At 38.2% G+C, this 24,980-nt stretch overlaps 1 protein-coding gene across 1 annotated transcript in view; it reads left to right on the top strand.

Moving 5' to 3' along the window:
- Positions 1–243: 243 nt before the first annotated feature.
- Positions 244–24,980, top strand: part of LOC146463119 (uncharacterized) — a 29,552-nt gene continuing 4,815 nt past the window's right edge. The window contains exons 1-21 of the mRNA XM_085084825.1: positions 244–522; positions 4,954–5,117; positions 8,281–8,356; positions 12,099–12,217; positions 12,718–12,765; positions 12,902–12,982; positions 13,816–13,874; positions 14,489–14,649; positions 14,914–14,955; positions 15,028–15,064; positions 15,775–15,893; positions 16,621–16,695; positions 17,172–17,225; positions 17,643–17,695; positions 18,310–18,427; positions 19,034–19,336; positions 19,829–20,284; positions 21,625–21,976; positions 22,762–22,916; positions 23,656–23,809; positions 24,399–24,961. Coding sequence (XP_084940951.1) covers positions 5,050–5,117; positions 8,281–8,356; positions 12,099–12,217; positions 12,718–12,765; positions 12,902–12,982; positions 13,816–13,874; positions 14,489–14,649; positions 14,914–14,955; positions 15,028–15,064; positions 15,775–15,893; positions 16,621–16,695; positions 17,172–17,225; positions 17,643–17,695; positions 18,310–18,427; positions 19,034–19,336; positions 19,829–20,284; positions 21,625–21,976; positions 22,762–22,916; positions 23,656–23,809; positions 24,399–24,961 — 3,093 coding nt within the window. The 5' untranslated portion in view covers positions 244–522; positions 4,954–5,049. The remainder of the gene's footprint in view (positions 523–4,953; positions 5,118–8,280; positions 8,357–12,098; positions 12,218–12,717; positions 12,766–12,901; positions 12,983–13,815; positions 13,875–14,488; positions 14,650–14,913; positions 14,956–15,027; positions 15,065–15,774; positions 15,894–16,620; positions 16,696–17,171; positions 17,226–17,642; positions 17,696–18,309; positions 18,428–19,033; positions 19,337–19,828; positions 20,285–21,624; positions 21,977–22,761; positions 22,917–23,655; positions 23,810–24,398; positions 24,962–24,980) is intronic.

Consider the following 24,980-nt stretch of genomic DNA (forward strand, 5'->3'; position numbering starts at 1 on the left):
TCGAAGATACTCAAGTTTGACCCTCTGAATGTCCAGATCAGCTATCGATTGAAGTTAAAAAGTATTTATCTTTTAAAAAGACCGGCGATGGTATTTGTTTGAGATAACATTTCCTGATTTCAAGCCTGGTGTTTTGAGCGGAAAATAATCGAACCACCTTTTGGACCTCATGCCACATTTTTGTTGTTTCCTGTGTTACGTCACTAAAAGCGTCACGTGACGACAGGTGAAAACGCATGCGCGAGAGCATCAAATTCGTCTACCTTTCGTAAGCAGCAAGTAAACTGCAAATGGCGTTGAGTGAGTTGTATTTTTTGTGAAAATACTTCGTCAAACCGTATTATATCTGGACTTTTTGAAAGAGCAGACGCCCTTTCAGAAGTTTGGGGTGTCGTCAGTTTGTTGGTGTGAGCTTCAGTGACATTTTGGTCGTGGAAATTTGTACTTGTTTTACCGAAGTATAGAGTGCACGAGTTAGATGACTGTTGTCTTGCTCGACCAACCCTCAACGGCCGTTGTTAGGTAAGCTGAATACGTCATGTTTTTGCCTCTCTTTTACACTACCGTTTCACTGAAACACGGTGGATCAATAAAGTAAAACTAAAGAGTAATTTTGAGGGATAAACTGCCACCTATTTCAGTCGTATAACGACGGTGTTTGTATGTATTAGCTTATAACTAAGCTTTAGCTTACGTACATTGAGAGCTGTTTCATGTCGATATTAAATGGCTTTTCCTTGCTACGAATTTAGCTTTATGCTTCAGTTTAAGCTATGGAGTTGCTGTTTACCGGCAAGCGTCGTGCTATTTCGTGCTAAAGTGAAACTAGATATCGGTTATTGCTACAAATATGGCTGCTTTCAGAAGGGATGGTTATAATTCAGATCTACGCCTACTTTCCGTTCTCCTTGACAGCAGAACAGATTTGCTTCAATAGTGGTGAAGATTGCATTCAATTGTGCCTTAGTTTTGTCTTTCTTGGTTGTGGCAACGGTTATTTTTTTTTATCAAAAACACTTGTCTCCGCGCTGCCCTCATGCGAGTTACGAGAGTAGATCGATCCGATCGAGCCAGCTCTGAACGTCGAATAATCGTAATTTGACCTTACCCATCAAGTTGTGCTATCCTCAGTAAAACTACAGCTACAGAGGAAAGAAAATCCACACTCGTTCGTTGTAAATCGCCCGAACGGACCGATTTCACTCGGATATTCAGTTATGTGTTCAAAATTGTAGTATTACAAGCGAACTTGTTCCAATCATAGCTATGTCTTCAAAATCTGCCAATCACTCCCACTTTGGAAAAGCTAGCTTCTAAAATGTGCTTTTACTTCTATAACCCGTAAATTGCTCTACATTTTGATAACATTTCGCGATGTAAAGTTTTCCAGTACGTTTTGATACGCGAACCTTTCAATGTAGATCGCGTAAACATGTGCTCTCGTCCGCCATTTTGTTTGAGCTTGTGTTTTGTTTTATACGGCGAGACTGAAATAGAAATATTGAGAAACATTACTTTTTCTCAGGTTATTTAAAGAATGTCTGGCGATCGAATGGATGGAAATAGTATTTGGGGCTTGCCCAGTTAGCTTTAATACCTTTATTTTGATGAAAACACTTAAATTCTGAGGTTGTTGGCGCATTGACATTCATTTTACTTCGTCACTGTTTTGGGCGAGCTCCAATTCTAGGCGGGAAGGTGGTCTTGACAAATCATTGGAAAAACATTCTTTCAGGGAATGCTATTTGTCGCTTAGACGAGGGCATAAAATTCATTTCTGCTTTTCCAATACGTGCATTCGAAAAGGTGTGTCTCACAGCTTTCACTCTTCTCCAGTGTTCAAATATTTATCGTTTCTGAATTCGTTTCGCCGAATCGAACCTTTCTTTCGATTGCGGTGTTTACCATAACTTCGATTCTCTCCTTTCGTTTTAATTGAATTTTGCGTCGTGTTTTGGGCTCAAAAAAGCGCTCGTTTGTTATTGGTAACCGTCTGAAATGCTGTAAAATTGTGGTTAGAGTGAAATGAACCGCGTCTGAGGAAAACGTGTTACTGCGAACGACTACCATCTGCTCGGTTCATTGCTTTGCTTTTGAATGCTATTTTTTATGCATGTCTGTCGTTGTTCAAACCTTATTTCTACAACGCCTGGATTACTTCTTCCCAAGAGATTTCTTTTCGCAATGTTTTGGCTGTTTAGTTGTATTGTAGTAGTTTCACCTATTTCGAAGAGAACGCCAAAGAGAGCTTGTTCGTTTTGCCGCGAATATTGTACGTTCCGCTTCAATTTTTGTCGCAATTTGCATGTATTTTTCATGACGTGTTGTCCGCTTTGTGTTTGGTTGTGTGTCGAGAAAGCGAGAGACAACCTTTCTCGTCTCAAGGCTTTAGTTCTGAAGGCCAGTTCCGGTGTTGTCTCGCCAGGGGCAGAGTTCACTCTAAAGATGTAGAATTTTTATTTTTGCTCCATCGTTTGATGTGAAATATGTGGATTTTTATTATCCAAACCCGATCTGTTTTTCACAGTTATTGTCAAATGTTGTTTAGATCTAGGCTGTCCTTCGATCACAACCCATTTGTTCTGAATTTCTAATTCCAGAATGTTTCTGTCGAAGGGCTGTTTTTCATTAATAAAAACATGTATTATGGTTTCATTCTGAGGACGTTATAGCACGAACGTCCGTTTCAGAACGAACAGTCGGGTTTATAATCTTGAGGTTTCTGGAAAAAAAAAATTGTCATTTATTATTAGATGGCATGAATCTTAACGAAGTATTTCTTCCTGTAGTTTGTATTGTACAATTTTTTTAGTATTATGAGTTGCTTTTGATAGATGTAAGTTAATAAAAGCTTTCAAAGGCAGACTGTGTTAATTTTTTAAAAGCTGTAGTGGTTTCCCGGGCATAAAGCACCGTTAATCACAATTTGGCTGTGTTTTTTTGGCTGACTCATACAATCATTGCAAACTTATTCTGTTTATTGAACATGTGATGTTTAAATAGCCAGAATATTTTATCCTTATTTTGTTGACAGCCATTGTGTCACCCCAAATGCAAATAAATCTGCATATAGTCCATGGACCTGCCATTAACCCACTTTGTGTAAAGAACACAAATTTCCAGCTTTTGAATTGTATTTGCTTGTATGAAATCTGCTTTTCCCTAGCAACTTTGCAAGACCCTATATTAGTTGATGTAGTCTCCTGTAATCTTGTGAATTTCCATTTGCTTCATTATCAAAATTGTGAGCTTGTTGTCTCATTTCATATTTATGAAACAAAACTCAATTTATTCCCCTCTGTGATATTTGTTTGAGCCCTTATCCAGATTTCCTTTCTTTTTGCCGGCCTGAGGCTTTGAACGGCAGTAATAGTTACAAGTGCATAGATCAATCTCCATCTATTTGTACCCTGTAATTGTATAGCTTCTTGGCCATGTGGCATCAATATAATGTATTATTTTCACAAGGTTTTATCAGTAACAATCTTGGTTTTGATGTATTCTTGCTTTCAAGTTCTCATCACACAAGTTCTGTATTGTGTGAGGATCAATATTAACTTGTGGTAGATAGAGCAAGCTAGATGTAGAGTCCCTGATAACACACTTTGTTGTGTTGAACTAGCCTGCTCTGCTTGCTCTTTCAACATATTTTTTTATCAAGATGACCATTGTCGTTGAAACATTCCCAGAAATACATTAGTATAAAGTCTTATATCATTTATTTTTAAGCCTTAATCACTTGACAAGTAATGTTAACAGTTTGAATGAAATATCACCATCATAATGCCCTGTGATTCAAAGCCAAATCTATTATTCAGACACACTTCATCTACATCTAGGACAATATGTTCTATGCCAGATGTTTCTTAACTCTTTGCCTACTAGCTAGGAGTTCAGAGTTACAATTTGATCAATTTGTTTTAATTTTTGCTTTGAAAAATTAAAAAACACAAACCATGCAACCAAAAACTGCTGCTTTCAATGGTCATGCTGCAGGATTTTATCAATAGACTCAAAAGTTACAACGCAGTGTTCGCCATGATAAAGATTACCACTTGAAGGATTGCACAGTAGCTTTCATTTAAATAGTGTGCCACTTGAGAATGTTATTATCCATATGCGTACTGACTCAAAAGTCAGAAACACCAGTACAGCAAGGAGCTGTCATTTGAATAGTGAAAATTTAGATTTTATCCAGGAGTTGAAATGTTAGAAATTCAATCTGTGGACATCTTTATTGACAGTGCCACAGGAAATTAATAAGCTTATTTGTGTGTTGATTAGACTTTTTTATTTCACCCTTGTTTTGCTTAACTTGTTTCCTTCTCTGATAGATAGATGCCAAAGGGATTTAATCTACTTACAACCTAATAAGGAATAGCAAAGGGACCTTATGGTCAACTTCTTTTATTTTAGTGCTTTCATATTGAGTCTCTATTTTCAGTATAGTAAACAAAACATGATTTTGAGAATTGAGCGACAAGAGGGGGAAAGGCGTTTTGTACATGTATGCTTTCCCCTTCAATATTCTCACTCTTTACTCTGAATTAAGGACAGTGCCTACTAATAGAGAGGTAGTTTATTACTATGCAGGAAAAGAAGATCTTAGCAAGCTAAGGGCTATTGAAATCCGTAAAGAAAAGTAGGGGTAACCACATATTTTGTGAGATAATTAAGCAACAATTATTCTAAAAAGTAGTAAAATACAAACAATGTATGGCGTTTTTCTTCAAATTGAAGCCTTCATTTCTCTGAAAAATGCATGGTTACCCCAAATTTTCTTTTTGGACACCAATGGCACTTGTTAAGTTCTGCTTTCCCCGCATAGTTTTAAACCACGCAAAAATATCTCCGAACCACCCATTGGAAACCCGAGTATCTCGAGATGCGCAGAACGTATGCACGGTAACAAAAGTAGGCACCATCTATAATTTTGTTATTTTTTTCTCCAAGGTTTGCTTTGTTTGTCGAGCAGGATTGTGGATCATGGCCTCATATGTAGTGGTGGTTAAGCTTCCATCTCCTGATGAAACATGCAGTTAAAAAGTAATGAGTGTCAACCTTCTGATAGAAACAGCACCTCTAGGCATTACCAAGCCCATGACGGCTGGATCTGAGTGAGTATGGTCAAGACCAAATTTCTCATTACCTTATTTATGCTTTTTCAACCTGGTATGTAAGGAGAATTCAGAAGTAGTAGGGTGAACTGATAGTGGGGGGGGGGGGGGGGATGGGGGCTCACTCAGTGCTTCAGCATTTGTTCCCATTCACTGTTTTGAGTGTAATTGTTATCATTAAAAACTTTTGGAAGAATAAAAGTGCAAAATCAGGGATTTTTTTAGCAAATTAAGTTTGTCCTTTACGATGGTAACTTTGCTCTGAGGGTTTTTTTCAACCCTTCTCTGGTTTTCCTCTCATGTGAAATTACTAGCTCAATAAAAACACAGAGGACCTGAAAGAAAACCAACTAGGTTATAGCCATCCTCTTTGAACAGAGGGGTTTTGTACACAGAAGAATGAAGGACCAGGTTAATTTATATAACCACTCTTGGGCCATGCAAATTTGGTCCTATCCAGCTTGGTTGAATTAACAAGGTTTTTTACAGAAGAAAATGCCTGCAAATGGTTTTGATTGGGTTGAAAATAGGGGGCTGAAACAATGATTTGATGGCGTTAATAGGATGACCATGTAACTCTGAGTCACTCCAACCAGTAACCCATGATTTTCAAAACTTGACTTGACATTGTTGCATGGTTATTACCAAGAAGAGTACTTTTGGGTGGAGGATGCTACATCAAATTATTGTAGTACACATGAGTAAATTGCACAATGCAAAATAAGCGTTGGATAGACGTGGAATCTTCACTTTCCTATCCTGAGGCCAGCTAGTTTCAATATGGTCACTGAGGCTACCTATAAATTCCAAGAATAATGGTTAACAGTTTTACAGGGAGCTTCTACCCAATGTAAATAGCTTTCATTTGAAAGCACCTACATGTAAACATCTGTATGCTTCAAAGAACCACCTTGTACACCATAATAAGCAGCAACACAGGAACCTACTGCTCAGTAGGTTTCATTTGAATGGTAACACTTTAGAATTTCACCTGCATGCTTCAGTGGCTAGAGCCACGTTGTGCACGAAAAGTGTAACAAATAGCACTACAATGAAGCACTTACACTGTTCAGGGTTTTATCCACGGCCTGGAAAGTTATGTGTAGGACCACATTATATTGAGTAATCTTGTTAGTCAAGATGTGACTGGAAAATATGATTTTTAATGATGCATGTCATTATTTTTTACTCATTGCCCAGTATTTGTAACTTGTAGCTAGGAAACATTACTATTTTTTACGTAATACTATCTGCATTTTCATGTGGCAAAGTTAATAAAGGTGCAATGTCTTTTGTTATGACAATAATAGCTACATGTAAATTTTATTAGCACAAAATGACAACGAACATGATCTGTAGGACATACAGTGTGTCATGATTCAGCTAAGGAATTTAAACAATTTATTTCATTTTTAGTAAGCAGCTCAGGGCATCAATAGAGTCTAAACTACTTTGGTAATAAAACGTCTTATCTAGAAACCCAGTAGTGAGAAGTGTGAATCAGTGGCTGTAGGAAATTAAAATGACCATCAACGCAGAAAAAGAACTACTTTATTGTCTTCATGTAACTGGTTGCACACTAGTTTTTTTGTACAGACTTGGAGCTAAGTCCACCATGTGCGTTAAAACAAATACAGTACATGTGTAGGCTGCACGATTGTCCTGTCCGTTAGCCATGACAGACTTGAAAGATCGTCACCTTGTGAAGCTCAAAATTTGACCCTGACAGCACAAAGGTGAAGGAAATTAATTTGTTTACCAAGAAGGAAAGATTACAACTGAATTTGCGTCATTATATAAAGGAGTAGGATCATTATCATGGATTTTTCCTTTTTTAATCCTTTTTGCGCTATTTATAGGGAAATAATGTTCTTAGAGCATTTAACATTCCAAAATGTATTGATGGGTTTAGTTTCAAATATTCTGTAGTTGTATAATTTCTGTAACTAGATAATGCTTGAAAAGACTTTGGAATGTAAATTAATATGATTGTATTTGCCCTTTTACCTCCAAACGTCATTAGAAACCATGCAAATAAGTTGATATTTGGACCCTCGTGTACGAGACGAGAACTGTTCATTATTTTTTTCTGATAGCTTACATTTCTTTCAAATTTGTTGTACATTGTACATGAACAAACCACCCTTGAGTTGTGAGTTTGTATTCTTGTTCCTGTCTACCTGACATGACAATGTACATGTGTGAATTACTGTTGGGGGAAGTTTTATGTTGATCACTTGTTAATTAAAGGGATAGAATTAAAAGCAGCAGTGCTGTGTACTAAGGACTAATAGTTGAAAAACAAACTGTTGTTTTAGATACATGTGGGTGCAAACACAACATGCCTTGTTTGAATTAGCTTACAGTAGGGTCTCAATAACTGAAACCTCTTTCAGCTTTGAACTTGACCTAATCTCACTAGTTTGAAATAAAAGTTTTTTCCTCTGGTCGGCAATATAATTTGCCCTCAATTGCTAGAACATTATTTTGTTAACTTGAACAATAACAGCAGCGACAACAAAGGCAACCTTTATTTTGAATGCAATTCTGTTTAGAAAAAAAAAATTACAACCTGCTGTTAGCAAAGGCTCCTCATGGCAGGAGGTGAAGAAGTGAATAGTATTGTTTTACATCTGTATGATTTGAGTGTTTGAGATTCTGCTAGAGTAGAAACATCCCAGCTTTTTTGCCAGTAGTAAAATCAGGAGCAAATCTCTCTGTGAAACTTTAACATTGATCAGTATTTATAATTGATAGGACAGTGCTGTGGTTTTATTTATTATGAATACCATACAAATAATACAGAAGAATTTAAAAAAATATATATGATGATTATGCAGTAGGGGGTTCACAAAACACTTACACTGCAAAGTTTACAATATGAGAAGGCCTTTAACCGGCTCATTTTACCACAACTAACAAAGGTCTTCAGGAATTTTCCTCTAATGAATATCAATCATTAGCTAGTACACTGTACTTCATAGATGATGTATTCTCTGATTCACTTGTCACGTGTTTTAGCTTTCACACATGTTAACTTTCATTGCACGTGGAAGAATGAACTGTTTCACTTCTTTAAAAGTGCATGGTTGAAATGGTTTTGAATTTAATCTCAAGCAAAGCAGTATTGTCTGACTAATCAAGTGTTTTCTCTTGTCAACAGTCCTCAGCCGGCAGAGTCTAGCACTGCTCCGAAAATGCCCAGTATTGCATCCATCCGTCATATTCCCCATATCTTGGTAAGTAAAATTGTTGTACAACATTGTGGAAGTTAATACATTTAATTCCGAAAGAAACTGAGGTTGAACAAAGAAAAAGGAATAGGTGATTTCACAATGACATTATTTCACTCCAACTACCTGAATCCTCTTCGTTTATCCTTTGTTTTTAAAATTTTGTAATCCCAGCGAAGTTTAGATAACAATATCCCTAATTTGCAACAGAAAACAACAAACTGAATGATTCTGGTAGTTGTAGTAAATAATGCCTTCGTAAACATGGCCTGTTCGATCCCTTTCTAACATAGAGTATCAAATGAAAGTGCTGCTTAACCTTTCAAGCATCAGTAGTGACAAGCATCAAATTTCTAATTCTTTATTGTTATTAATCAATCAGTCTTTATTATTTCTTCTATACAATATCACTACTTGATGAGACATCAGGTCACAAGAACCTAATATTAAATGTGATGGAATATTTTGAGCCTGGTGAATAAATGAGAATGATGTATTATTATCCATTAAGTGACACAGGCATACTTAGTAAAAAATCCTAGCAGTATGCGGGATGTTTGTCCCATGAACCTAGTTTAATGGCCTTAGCTCTCACAAGTTTCCTGTAGCTCAGTGGTAGAGCATCCGAACTAGTAATCAGAAGGTCTTAGGTTCAACTCCTGATAGTATTTTTTTTTCGAGTATACCTGTGTCACTTACAGGATAATACATCCTTCTCATAAAAATGTCATGTTTGTAAACATAAATTCTCTCAATTGGTACCTTGAGAAATGTCTGCAGATAGTGAGGAGAATGTGCAAGTTGATAATTTGGACCAAGGGGTTAAAAGGTTTTAAGTTGAAGAGATTCAAGGCTGTGTTGTTAGCAGCTAGCATCCAGCTAATGTGGCCAGCAAATACAGTGAAGAAGATCAGCTACTCAGCAAGAAAATGACAAGACTTTTAGCAGGCTTGAGAGGAAGACTTTTTTAGGTTTTGCCTGGTTACTTTCCTTGTGTAGCAGACTTTTAATTTGCAAGGCTCTATGACAATGTTGAATTGTCATCCACTAGCTTTGGAGTCTCCATTTTGAATTACCTTGCTCAACATAATGACAAACAGTACTAATGAAATTACATGTACTGCACAAGAGCTTTCATTTGAATTGTTGCGCTGTTTGGGTTTTCCCTGGGTTGAAAAGTTAGAAACAAACTACAGATTATGTGGGTAGTTATTTGACTCAAAAGAGTGACAGATTTACGTACTACAATAGGAATGCAATTTTTTGTTTTTCTTGATAATGAGTGCCTTGCAACTTTCATTAGCAGTTGACTTCAATGCTCTGCTACAGAAATCTGTTTTAAAATCAAAAAGAATAGTTGCTGTTTTCTGTCATTGAAGGAAGTTTAGTTTTATCTGTCATTGACGGAAGTTTCGTTTCGTTTTAGTTTACTCAGCTGCCATTGTTTATTGTTGTCTGGTCATATTCATGTTTGTGGTTACTTTGTTTACGCTCTAATTTCAATTGTACGTGATTCTCTTCTTGCACCAATTCAAGCTTTCTCAAAATAGTTTTTGTTATTGTGAAAAAGCCTGATGGTGTCACTTTAGTTGCAGTGAATGCAAAGTGTAAAATGTACCCAGTCCAATACCTTCTTGTATTGAAAGTAACAATGTGTGATGAGTTGTCATTTACTTCCTATTATTCTTGAAAAGTATTGCTTTATCTGCTATGCCGTTGGAACTAGCTGCTTTTTCAGAAAGGTCATATTGAATACCGAAATTTCCTGAATGTATCATGATTATCATCTTTAATGACCGCAAACACAAGATGGTGTATTCCCTATTTTTCTGACCACTAAGGCCCGGTGCAGATGCCGAACTTTTCATGAGCCGAACCTAATACCTCAAATTAAGTACATGAAAAGTTCGGCATCTAAATCAGTTGAGAACGGCTGTTTCAATTTGTAACGGCTCAGCCGTTCTTCCCGCCTGGCTCAGCCGGAAATTTCAGCTTTGGAACGGCTTTCATTCAGGCGTCGAACTTTTCAGGAGCCGAACCTAATGCATAAATTATTATAACGTATTTCAAATAAAAAAGTAAAAAATCAAAAGAAAAAGTTGACATTTCGATTGGTTTTGCTTCAAGTAAATAAAGGTGGGATTTTCGTGATTTGGGCCGACCAAATTTGAATTAAGTTCGGCTCATGAAAAGTTTGGCATCTGAACTGGGCCTAACACTTTTGTTAAAGACTAGTGTTTATGTTGTGGTTCAATTTTATCCTTGGTTTAATTTTTATTTCCCATTGTTTTAATCTCATTATCATACATTACCATATCCCAAACCAAAGGGAAATAAAAATTAAACCAAGGATAAAACTGAACCACAACATTTATGGTGCTTTTTATTCTGTGTAACACTCACTTTCTGATAAGCATAGTTTACCTTACATGTAAGCCATTGAATGTGCTGACTGTGTGGTTGAAATCCTGATAAAGCATGACCAGTAAAACAAACTATTGAGTAATGATTTATTATAATTTTGGTGTGCTTTGGTGTGGCGTGTGAAATCATGGTTTCTAATGTTTTAGTTATGGTGAAAATTGATCACCAGTGAAGTATTAGATGAAAGTGAATGAGCTGTACTCTCCTGCTGTACACTGTACATCTTGCACATGGTGATTTCTGTTGTTTCAGTCTATGGGCAAAGTCCTCAACTGATCGCAATTGTCACCCTGGACCATTGTGGGCAGGTCTTGCTTATAATATAAGCAAGAGCTGTCCAATATGGTCCATGGTCAGCTATATTTCTCCCTACATGTAAGTGTTGTCAATGCTTTTTTTCCTGTCAAAGTTGTCTGGGTTCCTGACTAGACCATTGTGGACAGCTCTTGCTTATAATATAAGCAAGAGCTGTCCACAATGGTCCATAGTCAGCTATATTATATTATTATTGTACAAGGTGGTTTCTGACTTCAGTCTGTGGATGAAATTGTTTCAATTTCAAGCAGTATATGAACAGGGTTTTCAAAAGTCTTTTCATCCCATTGTTTTAGATATTATGTCAAATTTCTAAGCTGTTGGTCGAGGTTTAAACTTTACCATTTGCATGTTGTTGAAGTGTGGAATTGCTGTACACCTCTATTTAACAATTAGATGGCGAGCTGGAGGTTTCTATCGGCTGATAGTTGGCGAGGGGCGAAGCCCCGAGCCAACTATCAAAGGCGATAGAAACCGAGAGCGAGCCGTCTAATTGTTTTAGCATACCTCAGTGATTGATCTATGAAGCAAAAAATCTTTTTATTTTATAAATTTTGATATATTTGTGCAATGATGCATGCTAAATCGCGCGTGCTCTGACAAACTGCCGTCGATCGATAGCCGGCACCTGTGTAGCCAATCAGATTGCGCGTTACGCGATGGTCGGTCACTGAGGTATGCTAACATTTATTAACTGTATATAACATCACATTTCTTTCACATATACCGCTCATCGGCATTCAAATCCTAACAGTACATAGGATGTTTGTCACATAAAACCTAGTCTATAATGGCCTAAGCTCCCATGAGTCTCCTGTAGTCCAGTCATAGGTTCGACTCCTGTTAGGAGAACTTGGATTCCCTTTTCAGAATACGCCTCTGTCACCGTCTGAACAAGATACCTCAATCATTTATTCACCAAGCTTAAAACATATCATCACATTTCTTGTTGTAACATTTTTCAACATGATGACATAACATGTTAACTGCTTTTGTGGTTTGCACCCAGGATCATAACTATGGGCAGCCGCCACCCATGACCCCCCCTGACTCCAACAGTCCAGGGCCTGAGGATGGTGACACTGGCAATGAGGATGACGAGGATGACGGCGTGACGCGGTGTATATGGTAAGTTGAATTAATTTGTAATGGACTGGACAGTGGTTCATTGTTTTTTTCTTAATTTTGATTTTCATACAAGAACAACAAGATTTGATCAAAGAAATTAAAAAAATCTGTCACACCGTATTTATTCGATTTACCACCCTGGACGTTTATTTAATTTCGGGCCCATGAGGGTAGCCCCTTATTCGAGGTGGGCTCTTATTATTTTCCCAACATTTTCGGCAAGCGAGGCAAAAGCTGACATAAACAAGCCATAAACAATATTTATAAACATTCATTGACTAATACCAATTTTGGAACACAACTCACATTCCTCTTACTTCATGCTGGACTAGTGTGGAAATGTTTTGGTTGGGAGGGGTTGGGGTGGGCGCTTACTCAAGGGTGAGCACTTAATAACTTTAAGGCTTTCAGGGTGGGTGGTTAATCGAATAAACATCGTATACACTTTAACACATGCAGTAAGTACCCTGTATCATGACTTGCCATCTTCTTACTTGCAGTGATTTTGATCACGACGATGGCTACATGATTTGTTGCGACAAGTGCAGGTTGGTGTTGTTGCTTCATAGCTTTCTTTTAATGGAACCAAACTCTATGCAGGATTGAAGCGAAGTGTGTTCAGTTTATCCATCTTGCTATGAACAGTAGGAGATGTGCTCTAAACATTTGACTTTGTCTTTGTAGTGTTTGGCAGCATATTGAATGCATGGGAATCAGTTCTGATGCTGTGCCAGAAAACTATCTTTGTGATCAGTGTCAACCAAGGTAGGACCGTGAACTAATAAATTACCTTTTTGTGTTCCTTACCAGTCTGTACAGATTTCATAAAAAGTGAAACATTTTGGGTCCAGTTTTATGCTGTTCGTGTTTTGAGAGGCGCAATTCCACTGTACATCTGTACCCAGCATAACATACACTGTACGGGCCATAGAAAACCTGGAAAGTCATGGAATTTTAGCATTTCATTTTTCAGGCCTGGAAAGTCATGGAATTTATGTGTGGGCCATGGAAAGTCATGGAAAATGATGTTTATTAAAAAGTACAAAATAAATTGATTTTTTTTTTTTGGAAAGAAAATAGTAAAAACATACCCAAAATGAAAGATGATTTCCAAGAAAATGATCAAATTTTGTCATGGAAAACTTGGAGTAGTGATGGAAAAGGTCATGGAAAGTCATGGAATTTCAAAAGCTCATGGAAAGTCATGGAATTTCAAAAGCTCAAAAGAGTATGAACTCTGTGTAACCTTCTGCTTCGGATTCAAGCACCATGTTTGTAATGTGGACATTTTTTTTCTTGTTTGAACAACATTTGTGATTTGTGTTCAAACAGCTCAGCTAAAGACATAATTTTCGATAAAGGACATGTACATTTACACATGTGCATTTTTTTTAACGAGGTGGTGCTATTTTTTTTTTTTGCAACTAAGTGTAATTTTATGAATTCTGTGCCTAATGACAAGTGTCTATTCTGGATTGGGAATACACAGAATAGACAGTAATTGCATCTGTTATGAATAAAATATTGCTGTGTTACAAACATGTTATAGTGTAAAGTCTTGATTTTTACATAATGTGTGTTACTTTCCACCATCACAGAATTCTGGATAGAGAACGGGCCCGGGCAATTCAAGAGAGGAAAAGAGAGGAGCAGAGCGGTAGGTGCTTTACTAAGTTACTTGTACTTGTCTTTGGCCCCTCGTTAATGGGACCCTCTTTGGACAAAAGGTAACTGAAAGGTAACCATGACAATCCTGTGAGCTGCAACCACCCAGGCACCATCACACTCAATATTCAGTGGAAAATTACTTACTTACCAATACTTACCTAGAGGGAGGGGAGGGATGGGAGTAAAGCTTTTTTCTGCAACTGTACACGTAGCACATTGCAAGCAAAATGGTTGACATCAATAGGGGAGCTGTAAATTTACTGAGGCCCTACAAAACCCTTGGACTGCCCCACATAAATTAATGGGGTAGATCGCTGGCCAGCATTGTTTCAAGTTTAACCTCGCCTAAATTACATTTAGCCCTATATAAGGAACTCTGCACTTGTTTGACTTTTGACTCTTCATATACATCAACTGGGGAGTTCAGCACAGAAAGTTAATCTTACTCTGAGTTTTGTCATACATTTCCCTTTGTGTTGCAAGGTAGAAGACTCCCTTGAACTGTCTTCTTAGGACAAAATGTTTTTGAGTTTTGACTGTGCATCATGAAAAGCCCGGACTTCCAACCCTCAGTACACAGCTAACATGTTTTGCTCTTTGTAGATGATGACGATGATGATGAAGATAGTGATGAAGACAGGGACACGCCATCTTACACTGCCGTCTCTAATACACCAACAAGAATCACGCTGACAGCCAAAGTCAGCCAGAAACGAAAACGAGGTCCTAACAAGATCAAGGTTAAAGACCAGAATATAATCCATGTAGGTAGTTTGTTCTATCTTTTATGGCTAAACCATCACCTGTGCTGTTAATATTGTTACATTTACACTGTATTTAGTAAATGGTTTTCACTAAGCAGGGATTAAAACTATTGGGAGGTATTTTATAATGGCCGAAGTGTATCTCAAAATTTCATCAGTTACTCAGTCATCTCAACCTCCACACACCTTTGTCAGTTGTCTGAAATTTTACAGTATTGAAGTTCTGTTTTGTGGTTAACTAACTGAAAAACCTTTTTTTAACAGAGTGATAAGGATGACAAAGAGAAGAAGCCCAAGAGAAGAAGGGTATGTACACTGAATAGAATTTCAAACATTTGTCATTTTGTTGAACTGATCTTTTCTCTTTTCTTGTCACAGAGGCAGAAACAAAAACCACCCCCTGGATTTGTTCCTGGTTAGTACATCATTGTGTTTTGTTTCATTGAAAAAAACATTCGATACATTTCAAATGTGTTATTTTAACCCCCCCCCCCCCCCCCCCTTCCTCCGCCTCTAATTTGTGGGGTTGAAGAAAAAATCCATACCCAATCATTGGTGGCTAATTTCTGCCAGTCAAAAGGAAGTTGCTGGCCCAACATGTCGTTGAATTTTCGTTCTTCCTAAATTTGAAGTGTGCGCTACCAAATTTTTGTTATTGAAACCCCCCAAAAATTATTCACTACATGCCAACTACTCTGTTTTGTGGGAATCTCTATGCATATTTGTTATGTTTTGCTACAAATGTGCTGGAATGCAAATGTTAAGTTTTGCGGTAGATTGTTGATTTTTGACAAGACGATTAAGCCTGCCATCCCTCCCCCTCTAGATATCTAAAACTGAAAGGATCCCCTCCCCCCCTCCCACCTGTGCCTTCTACACTATTAGCCTCACAGTAAGCATCCATCCATTACACCAAGAAAATGCCACAGCTGTTGGTTGTCCAATATTTGAATTAATTGCCTTGCATTGGTTGAAAAGCCCAGAGATGCAGATGTTCAAGAAATTTTTTCTTAGAGTCTGTCAGAAGTATAGCCTCAATTTTACACATGCCCTGCTAAGAGACAAATTGAAAAATTTATAGTTTCCAACCCTGCTTAATTATGATTTTCCTATTTTGGTCCACAGTTGATGAGGATACTAGTGAGGCTTGGGACAGTACTTGTAATTCTTATGATAATTACGAGGAATTGAAGGAAAATATTTATGGCAAAGAGTTTGAGCAGTTAGCTCTGAACTCAATTCAGGTATGTCTAAATGTTCAAAAAAATCATCATCTTTAAGTTAATTTCCAGACAATGTAGGCTTTATTTGTTTGATTCAAATTATTTTTATAACTGAAGCTGATTAGCAGAAAATAAATCCTGAATTTCCTTGGCTTTGATTTCCCAATAATTTGTAAAAAACTTGACTGGAATAATAAGAGGCCATTCAGATTATATGGCCAAGTTTTCCCAGGGTTAATGTTGAACATCAGTTTGAAAGGAAATAGAGATTAGTTTTGTGTGCTATTAATTAGACAATTTGAAAATCTGCTAATTTAAATTAATCCTGTTAGAATTCAAGTGAGATAAGAATTTGATATGTACTTATTAAAGGGGAGGTATCATGCGAATCTGATGTCATTTCAAAATACAACAATGTTTGTCTGTCAATAGAAACGAAAACAATAATTGTCTGTCAATTAGTGCCTCTGGCCAGAGACAGAGTAGTTAATGAAATTAATGGATTGAAACTTGAAAAAATTTATGTCGGGCTAACATTTTTCAAGTTCTAGCTGATTTCTTTCCTCTTGTTGTTCTAGAATAATTGTGTTGTAGCTATGTGAAGGCTTATTTCACCATTTTTAACAAAAGAGGTCAAAAACCCCATGACACTTCCCCAGGAAGTTTCTAGTGTTTACAGTTCAAAAGAGGGGTCTCTGGTTTCATCAGTTTATTTGAGATGTTTTCTAAGTCTTCTTTTACTTGACAGGAAAATGGATGTTTGCCAGTGGTGGACAATGATGCGCAGCTCTGCAAAGTAGTAGATGTGCAGAAATACAGAAAGGTGATTTAAAGTTCACACATTTTGACCGAATGTTACAACTATTATTGTAAACTCTGTTACAAGTACTTTCTAGTGTACAAAAGAATTCCCATTGCAAAGCTGGTCCATCAACTGATGCAACTGGAAGATTGTGTATTTCACACGACCCAGCTTGCTGAACCCATTTTGTTAGGTCTTCCTGTATTAGCTTGTATTGGGTGGGAGTTCTGAAATGATGTTCACATGTATAACTCTTTAAGCCCTAACAGTGATCAGCATCAAATTTCTCCTTGTAATACAATGTTTCTTCAACTTCTGAGGTCATGAGAATTAGGGATATGATCACCTTAGGTGAATTTTCTTGATATTTTAATAACTTCTCTCTGGTACTTTTATCAGAAAAGTGTGGGGACTAGATTGGAGAATTTGTTCCTTGATATTTGGGATTGAAGGGATAGCCTTTTTTATGCGCAATTCTTTGTTGTTTATGCACTTAGGGCATTGTGGCAACTGAGGACATGGACAAGAACAAGTTTGTCATCCAATGCAAGGTTTGTTAATTTTTCTTGCCTTTTTTTAGTTGCAAACTTATGTCCAAGTAATACGGGAAGCATTTTCATGCAACTTACCACACAACAATTGCTGTGTTGCAACTTGCGATTAATAATTAATTTATTGTTTGTTGTGCCTATTATCACCCCTGCCCGCAAAAAACTTTGAAGTTGCAAAAAGTAGAAATAGCATCTACTTTCTGCAACATGAAAATTCATTGCACGTGGAGGTGGTAATACAGGCAACAAACAATGGCAACTTGCAATGCAACATTTTTTGCGTGATAAGTTGCGATAAAATGATTTTTGTTTTTTGTTTTGCTACAAAATGTTGCCGTATTGCTTGGCCTTTATGCCAAGAATAGGCTTGGTAAAATTATGTTACTCATTTTCGTAACTTTTACTCGTTCTTTTCAGGGTAAACTCATGCTCCTCTCTAAGTTTGAAGCCGAAAATCCATTTTTCAAAAGGTATTGGTCAGAAGGTTTATGTTTAGTTCTTGTCACTTTTAGTCATACAAGCTGTAGTTTGACACAGTATTCAAGTATTTAACTCTATAGGTCTTAGTTGATGGCATTAGCTCTAAACTACTGAACGTAATGTTACAAACTGGGGAGCAGGGATGTGCAGTGTTCAGAGCACTTGCCTCCCACCATTGTGGCCCAGGTTCGATTTGGCTATGTGGGTTGAGTTTGTTGCTGGTTCTTGTCCTTGCTCCGAGATGTTTTTGTCTGGGCACTCCGGTCTCGCTCTCCTCAAAAACCAGCATTTCCAAATTCTAATTCGATCTGGAATCTGAGTGCCACAGGTTTGTTGGTCGTAACAGGCAGTTAAGTGTCACCTTCATTAAACAAAGTTGATTGATTTATTTAGCAAATCCCAGCTAGCAAGAGGTTATCTAGGCAAGTGTTTTCATAGTGTGACTAAGGATTCTGCAATGCAGGGCTACTGTAAAATAAACCAGAGAGGGGAGTTGAGCCAGAGACCTCCTGATTTCAATTCCGCACCTCGAACTATTCACCCACATTGTCCCACGCAGAACCTTTCTAAAATTGTGTATTGTTTGTTTTTGTTGTGTGTGTAGATGCAGCCCCTATGTATTCTATTACTCTGAACTGGATCATCTGCAGTTGTGTGTTGATGCACGAACGCATGGCAATGATGCGAGGTTTGCTAGAAGATCGTGCTCGCCCAATTCAGAGGTGAGGAGATGCATTTGACTCTTGGCATCTCATTTATTCATTTTACTAGGTTTAAACTGACTTTTATTGACTCATAACATTTGGACACTTCGCTATTTGGCAATAATAGTGGTCTTAGTAATAGTGCTCCCCCACTTAAGTGTAAAATGTTAATTTCTCCCCTCCTGGGTCTAACAGGCTGGTTGTTTAAAAGCTGATAAAGCCTTATTCAGGATAAAAATGCTAACCAAGGTACATGTAGTGGTTCTCTTGTTCCAAAGCTTTTGTAATACTAAGTTTAAGTTTAAGTTTAAGTTGAACTGTCAAGGTATGTTTTAACCTGGAGCTGGCATGAATTTTTTTGGCATGCTTTAAGCAAAGGGAGTGTAGAAGTAAGTTTCCAAGCTAATCATAACCAGGCCTTTCTCTCCTCTTCTCCTCCTCCCCCCTCAACCCCCCCCCCTCCCCCCTAGGAAAGCTTGATACTCAGGTTAAGCTAATCAGTGTGAAAATTATGGCAAAGTATTTGGCTGCTTCAGTGCTAAATGCAGTAGCTTCCTTTAAAAACATTAAGAGGCTTGGTGATTATTTGCTCTGTCTTATGTGATGTCGATGTTTGTCTTTAAGGTCAAACACTTTGTGCTTAATGGAAGAGTGTGTCTGGGCATCTTCTCCTCAAGTCCCTTACCAAAGGGAACTGAAATTACCATCCCATTTGAGTTCCAATTTGAAGAGTACCATAGTTACCTGGACTGTGCATGTGCACAGGACACGTGTAATGTTATGAAATACAACGTCAAGTTCCAGAGCCAGAATAACAATGGTCACACACATAAGAGATTTAAGCCACATGATGAAGACAGCAACTCTGGCTCTCACCAGAAGATGTCTCCACTGAGAGTGTCGCTTGCCAATAGTCATGGTTTACAGGTAAGGAAAATTGGAAATGACAGCTTCCCTCACTGTCCTGTTTATCTACCTAGATGCAGTGTTGTCTGAGCTTAAAAATGCCTTAATAATATCTATGGTCTGGAGCCTACTATGCTTTTCAATAACATGCGCTCTCTGAAGTTGAAGATTCAACCAACCGTAACCCTTTTCACCTTTAAGAAAACAAAAATTATTGGCTCATTGGGGTCAAAGGTTATGTTCTTGTGCTATGATTGGTGGATTTTTAATCCACTTTGTCGGTTTCTGTATTTTTTACAGTCTGCCGGTTGTCACCATGATTATGATCAACAGCAGTAAAACACACAAATCGTTAGTTGGGGGGTAAGTTCAGAGTCCCGTATGTTATTGAAAGGCACAGTTAAAAAGTTTGAGAAAATCCCTTGATACAAAACTATGTTCTTTTGAGTGGATATAGGCAGAATGTATGGTGGAACTAAGGAGAATTTTGACTCTGATGTTATGGTTTTGCAGGGTGACAGTGACTCTGACATAGAGAACAATCCCGAGAAGCGCGGTAAGAAAAGCAGAGAGGAAAGGAAACTGGAGGCGTACCTGAAACAGATCGAGAAAATGGAAAAGAAAGAGAAACGCAAAAAGGAGTCCCAGAAGGAACTCAAACCTGAACAAATCAGCCCTGTTAGCCAAGAGGCGCCCTTCAGCAAGTTGAGCAGCAAGAACATTAAGGTCATGAAACGAACATTTAATAAGAGGCGCACTGTGACGCCAGGGTTTAAGAGGAAGAGGGCTAGGTTATCTAGTTGTTCTTCGGAGCCTTTGTCTCCTGACGATCATAGTAGCACGGCTTCTACACCCACGACGCCAATGGTGTCATCGGCATCATGTTTACCTGATGTCCAGGAACCTTGTTCTGTAACTCCATCAACGTCGCCAAGTCAAAGCTTCAGATTTCCCAAGGACAGTAAACAGGTAGGGCACCACTGAGAGTGCTGATTGATAGATAGATGAACTTCTAGGTTGCGTTCAATTGACTGTATTCTGGAATAAGAATAAGCAGAATAGTTGTTAGATTTCTTTTTTTAAGTAAATTTGAGAAGACATTTCTGCAAACGTTCGCTGACACATGATAATTTCAGTGCGATTTTGTACTCCAGTAACTCCAAAAACCACTTTATGAGGGATTTCATAACTGTCTAAATTCCTGTGTGCTGATTGGCTCATAGCCATTGTCTTTATTAGTACAGACAATAAAAATGACGTCAGATGTAATGTGCATGCTTTCTTAACGGAAAATAAAGCCAATTCCACTCGTACTTTTTCCATGTTATTGTAAAAAACAAATTGATGGCAGTTTTCTATGGTTGATTTAACAAATAGATTCCAAGTTGCCGTGCGTCTGTTCAGTAATAGATCACAGATGACGTCAAAATGTGGTAAGAACAAAAAAGTGCGGCTCATGTGTCACTGATGTTCTTACCACAATTTGACGTCTTCTGTGATCTATTACTGAACAGACGCACGGCAACTTGGAATCTATTTGTTTTATACAATGAACAGAAAGGAAACACGACACACTTGCCTCTGAGCGCTTGATTGTTCGATTAGTGCCAGTTCAGGCATTTTCAAAGTCACCAACGCTACTTTCCGTGTCGGCTTCTTCTTTTCTTCTTTATTGTACTTGTAAACAGCTTCCTCTAATTTTTTCCGAGGCCTTCGCTTGCTCAAAGCAGAATAATCGAGTAAATATTTTCAAAACTGTGAGCGTTTTTGTAGCGATAACAGCTGTTTCGAAGATTTTTTCCAGTTTAGGCATTTTCAAATAGATAAGAACACTTAATTGGTCTCTTCTTTTTCTTGTTTTCTTGTTTGTAAACAGCTCCTGCTTAACTTTTCTCGAGGCTTTCACTTGCTCAATTCGAAATAATCTTGCAAACATTTTAAAAACCGCGCGCCATGTTGGACAAAACAAAGAAAAACAATTTTCCCGTGACGTCATCCGTGTGTCTGTACTCTAATAGATCATGGGCAACGACCAATCACAGCGCGCGTAGTATTCAGTACATTGTATAAACTCTTATAGACCATAAAATGATGCCATAAAGTGTCCAAAATGTGGCAGTGAAACCACTTGCCTGCGGCTCATGGTTCCAGTTGAGTTTTGAACATTTTTCGACGTCATTTTATGGTCTATAAGAATGTAGACCATAGAAAACTGCCATCGATTTGTTCACTCTATGAGAGATCTATCTCTTGAGGACAATTTTACATTTTCTGCTAGCTCTAACACATTGAAAAAATCTTAATTTCAGTACGCAGAGGAAGAGGTGAAGGATACGCCCACTAGGGACTCTGCCCTTACTGTAAAGACTGAGCCGGCAGATCACAGTGAAGCATCAGCTCCCTGCTCCCCCATTGCACCGCAAGATGAAAGTGACCCCAAGCCTGTTTTGGACACGGTGAATAGCACAACTGATCCAGAACAATTACCTGAAACTTGTAATACTGTCATGGTGTCTGGACATGATACTGTGTGCACAAGCACAACAGACAGCAGCCAGTTTAAGAAAGACTTGAGCAACTCTCTTTCAGAGTGTTTGGTGGAGATAAACGCTTCTGTTGGCAGTGGTAGAAACACACCCAGTCCATGCCCTTCGACTGCAGGTAAGTTTGATAGAAGCAGGGTTTGAAATTGGCGCTCGCCCATTCGCCAATGCGAGTGTCAAGCCCGTCGGGCGAGTGGAAATCTCAGGTTACTCGCCCGGTTTGGCGAGTAGAATTTTCATCTTCAGGAAAATAAAACTGTAACTGAAAGTTTTTGACAAAATCTAATCGAAACGTAACTACTTTTTCACATTCTGAAAGCTTTAGAAACGTGGCACATACATGCAAACGTTCTGCTTCGTAAATAAAGAAATAGCTTCTGTTCAAGTAATAATGAAGTACCCACTAGTAGTCATGATACGCCGCTGAGAACAAAATCTGATGGTGATAGAAATGGACTGAATTATGAATTGCCGACTTTTTAGTGCAGGGCGACTCTCCTGGTCTAGTGTTTTCCCTTGCGTGTTTTCTCTGAGTATCTAAAACTCACAACAAAAAGATTGTGAAAGAGACTCCTCAAAAGGCAGATGCTAGAGATTACAAGAAGATGAGATCGAGAAGAAGAGGAGGACAAGGAGGAAGTTGTCTTCACTGAAAAGAAATATGACGGTGTTGGAGATGACGACGAGGGCGAGTGAAGTTCACAAGTTGAATTGTCAAGGTTTTAGCCATAGGTTGTCCATGGGTTGCCACATTTTTGGAAACAAAAATCCCTGAAAAGTGGCATAATTTCTGACTTGCAAATTTTCAGGGAGACATCCAGATTTTCATTTTCTGGCTAAAAGGTTGGTGTTGGTTGTTTAAACCTAAAATTTCCATCAGTAACTCATTGTGCTTATGAACAGGCTCCCCAACCAGTGCTGAGAGTGTAGCTAGTGGATACAGTGGTTCGGCCACAGAAAGAACAAGCCCAGGACCTGCACCTGGGAGTCCTGTGGCATCCATTAAGTTTGGACAGAGAGCTACAAGAACAAGCCCTTTGTATGGATCACTAAAGAAGGTACAACTGAGTGAAAAGAGCCACTTGGTGTGTGTAGAACCACCTTTACAGCAGAATAAGCATTACAGCATAAGAAAAAGTACTGCTCATGAGCTTTCATTTAAATCTGAAATGTATGAAATAATATTTGAAGTGAAAATGAAAGATTGATACACTGTATGTTAAACTAATATTTTGTTGTGTAACTTGAATATAAGTTAGAACCACATGATACACTTAAATGTTTAAAGGGGAAATGTTATGGTTTGTTAAAACTCTTTTGTTAAAAACGATGAATTGAGACCTTCACCTGGCTACAAAATAATTCTAGAACAACGGGAGGAAAGAAAACAACTCAATTCTTGAAAGAAACAACTTGTGATCTGTTCTAGCGCAATTTGGAAACAAAAATGTGAGAACTTGAAAAACGTAAGCCTAACATTTGTCAAGTTTAAATCCATTCCAACCTACTCTGCCACTGGCTAGAGGCACTTACTGACATTTCATTGCACTGGGGTGATTATTTATAACACAACTAGACAATTTCTTTTTTTTTGTTTTGTTTTGTTTCTGTTGATAGACAAACATTTTTTGGGTTTTAAAATGACATCAAATTCGCACGAAACTACCCTTTTAAATCTCAGATTTGAATTTTAAGAAGATATCTTGCTCCAGTGTACTACAGTATTTAACCTCAATAATTTAAATTTCAAACAGTGGTATGATCTCATTTTGTTGTCATTTTTTTTTATTCTTGCAGAGGTGGTTATTTCAGTACCTTTGTGGTCAAAACTTGGTTAATGAACGACCTCCTAATGGCTTTAAAATTAATGTCTGCAACTCTATGAATGGGCCAGTCAATGGAAAGACAATTCCTTCTTCACTGAGAAGAAATGGCCTTCCCAAAATGCTAGGTAAGAAATCAAAAGGATGATAATGCAGCGAAATGCTTACTCATATTGGCATATGGTTAGATCTCAGAACAGTCCAACCTCTCTAACACCAACCTCTGATTCTGCTTGGTGTTCATGTAAACAATCTTGCAGATATGTTGCCATTGATTTCTCAGGAGACTTCTGTCCTGGGTGAGTTGCATAAAATTTAACGTCGCGTGTAACTATTAACGCCAGACCTTCATCCCAGTGACCTTCACTATTTTAACGTCTGATGATAGCATTTACGCCCGCGGTTAAGTTTTATGCAACTTGTCGCTGGAGTTCAATTCCCCTGCCACCTACATTGCACAGTGGCAACTTCTCAACTGAGATAACTAGGTAGTGGATAGTTTATTCTGAGTGAGCAACGCAACGTTCAAAATTTGAACAGACAGGAGTTGGATGGATGAGTAGTAGCCTCCCACGCAGACGTGACGAACCCCTAAGAACGTCTGCGTAGGAGGCTAGATGGGTAGAAGATTGGCTGGCAGTACTGGCAGTATTTGATCACAAGAAGTTGTTATGGTGTCAACATTAAACAGGTGTCTTTATTCTGTTTCATCAACAGATCCCCTGCCCCTCAAAAAACGACACTTGAGAAACTTCCAAAACGTGAATTTAGAATCAAAGGAATCCGTTAAGGAAACGATGCGGTTGTTACCAAGTCAAGCACTGCGGGAAGAACCCCTTATTGTAAGCTCACCAGTTGCACTGGAACAGCAAGTGCAGATTGTGTTGGCGGACAGTGTGAACGACTTGCAACCTCACAAGGAAGAACCAGTCACAAACAGTGAACAATTTTCATTAAAGGAAGAAACACTTCTAAAAGTGAGCACTTCCACTGCGCCAAGCAGTGTAGAGACTCCATATATAAATTCAACAGTCACCTTGCAGAGCACTGTCGTTACTGCAGCGACGAACAGTGCAGGGATTTTGCAGCGGAGACCCAGTGACCCCAGACTTGTAAATATTTCCCCCGTTAGTAGTAGTACAAATCCTGTTGTATCGCCTGGAGGTGGTTGTCCTCTGGTGACAAGTGCTGTTTCACCTGGTGCTGTACCTTCAACTGGGCAGTCTGTGCTGCAGTTTTCGCAGAGCGGTGATTCCTCTGGGACTCCAAGCAAGAAAAAGGTGAGAATGCTTGGTCCCT

This window comes from Pavona decussata, unplaced genomic scaffold (assembly GCF_977016875.1).
Source record: "Pavona decussata unplaced genomic scaffold, jaPavDecu1.1 SCAFFOLD_180, whole genome shotgun sequence".
NCBI lineage: Eukaryota > Metazoa > Cnidaria > Anthozoa > Scleractinia > Agariciidae > Pavona > Pavona decussata.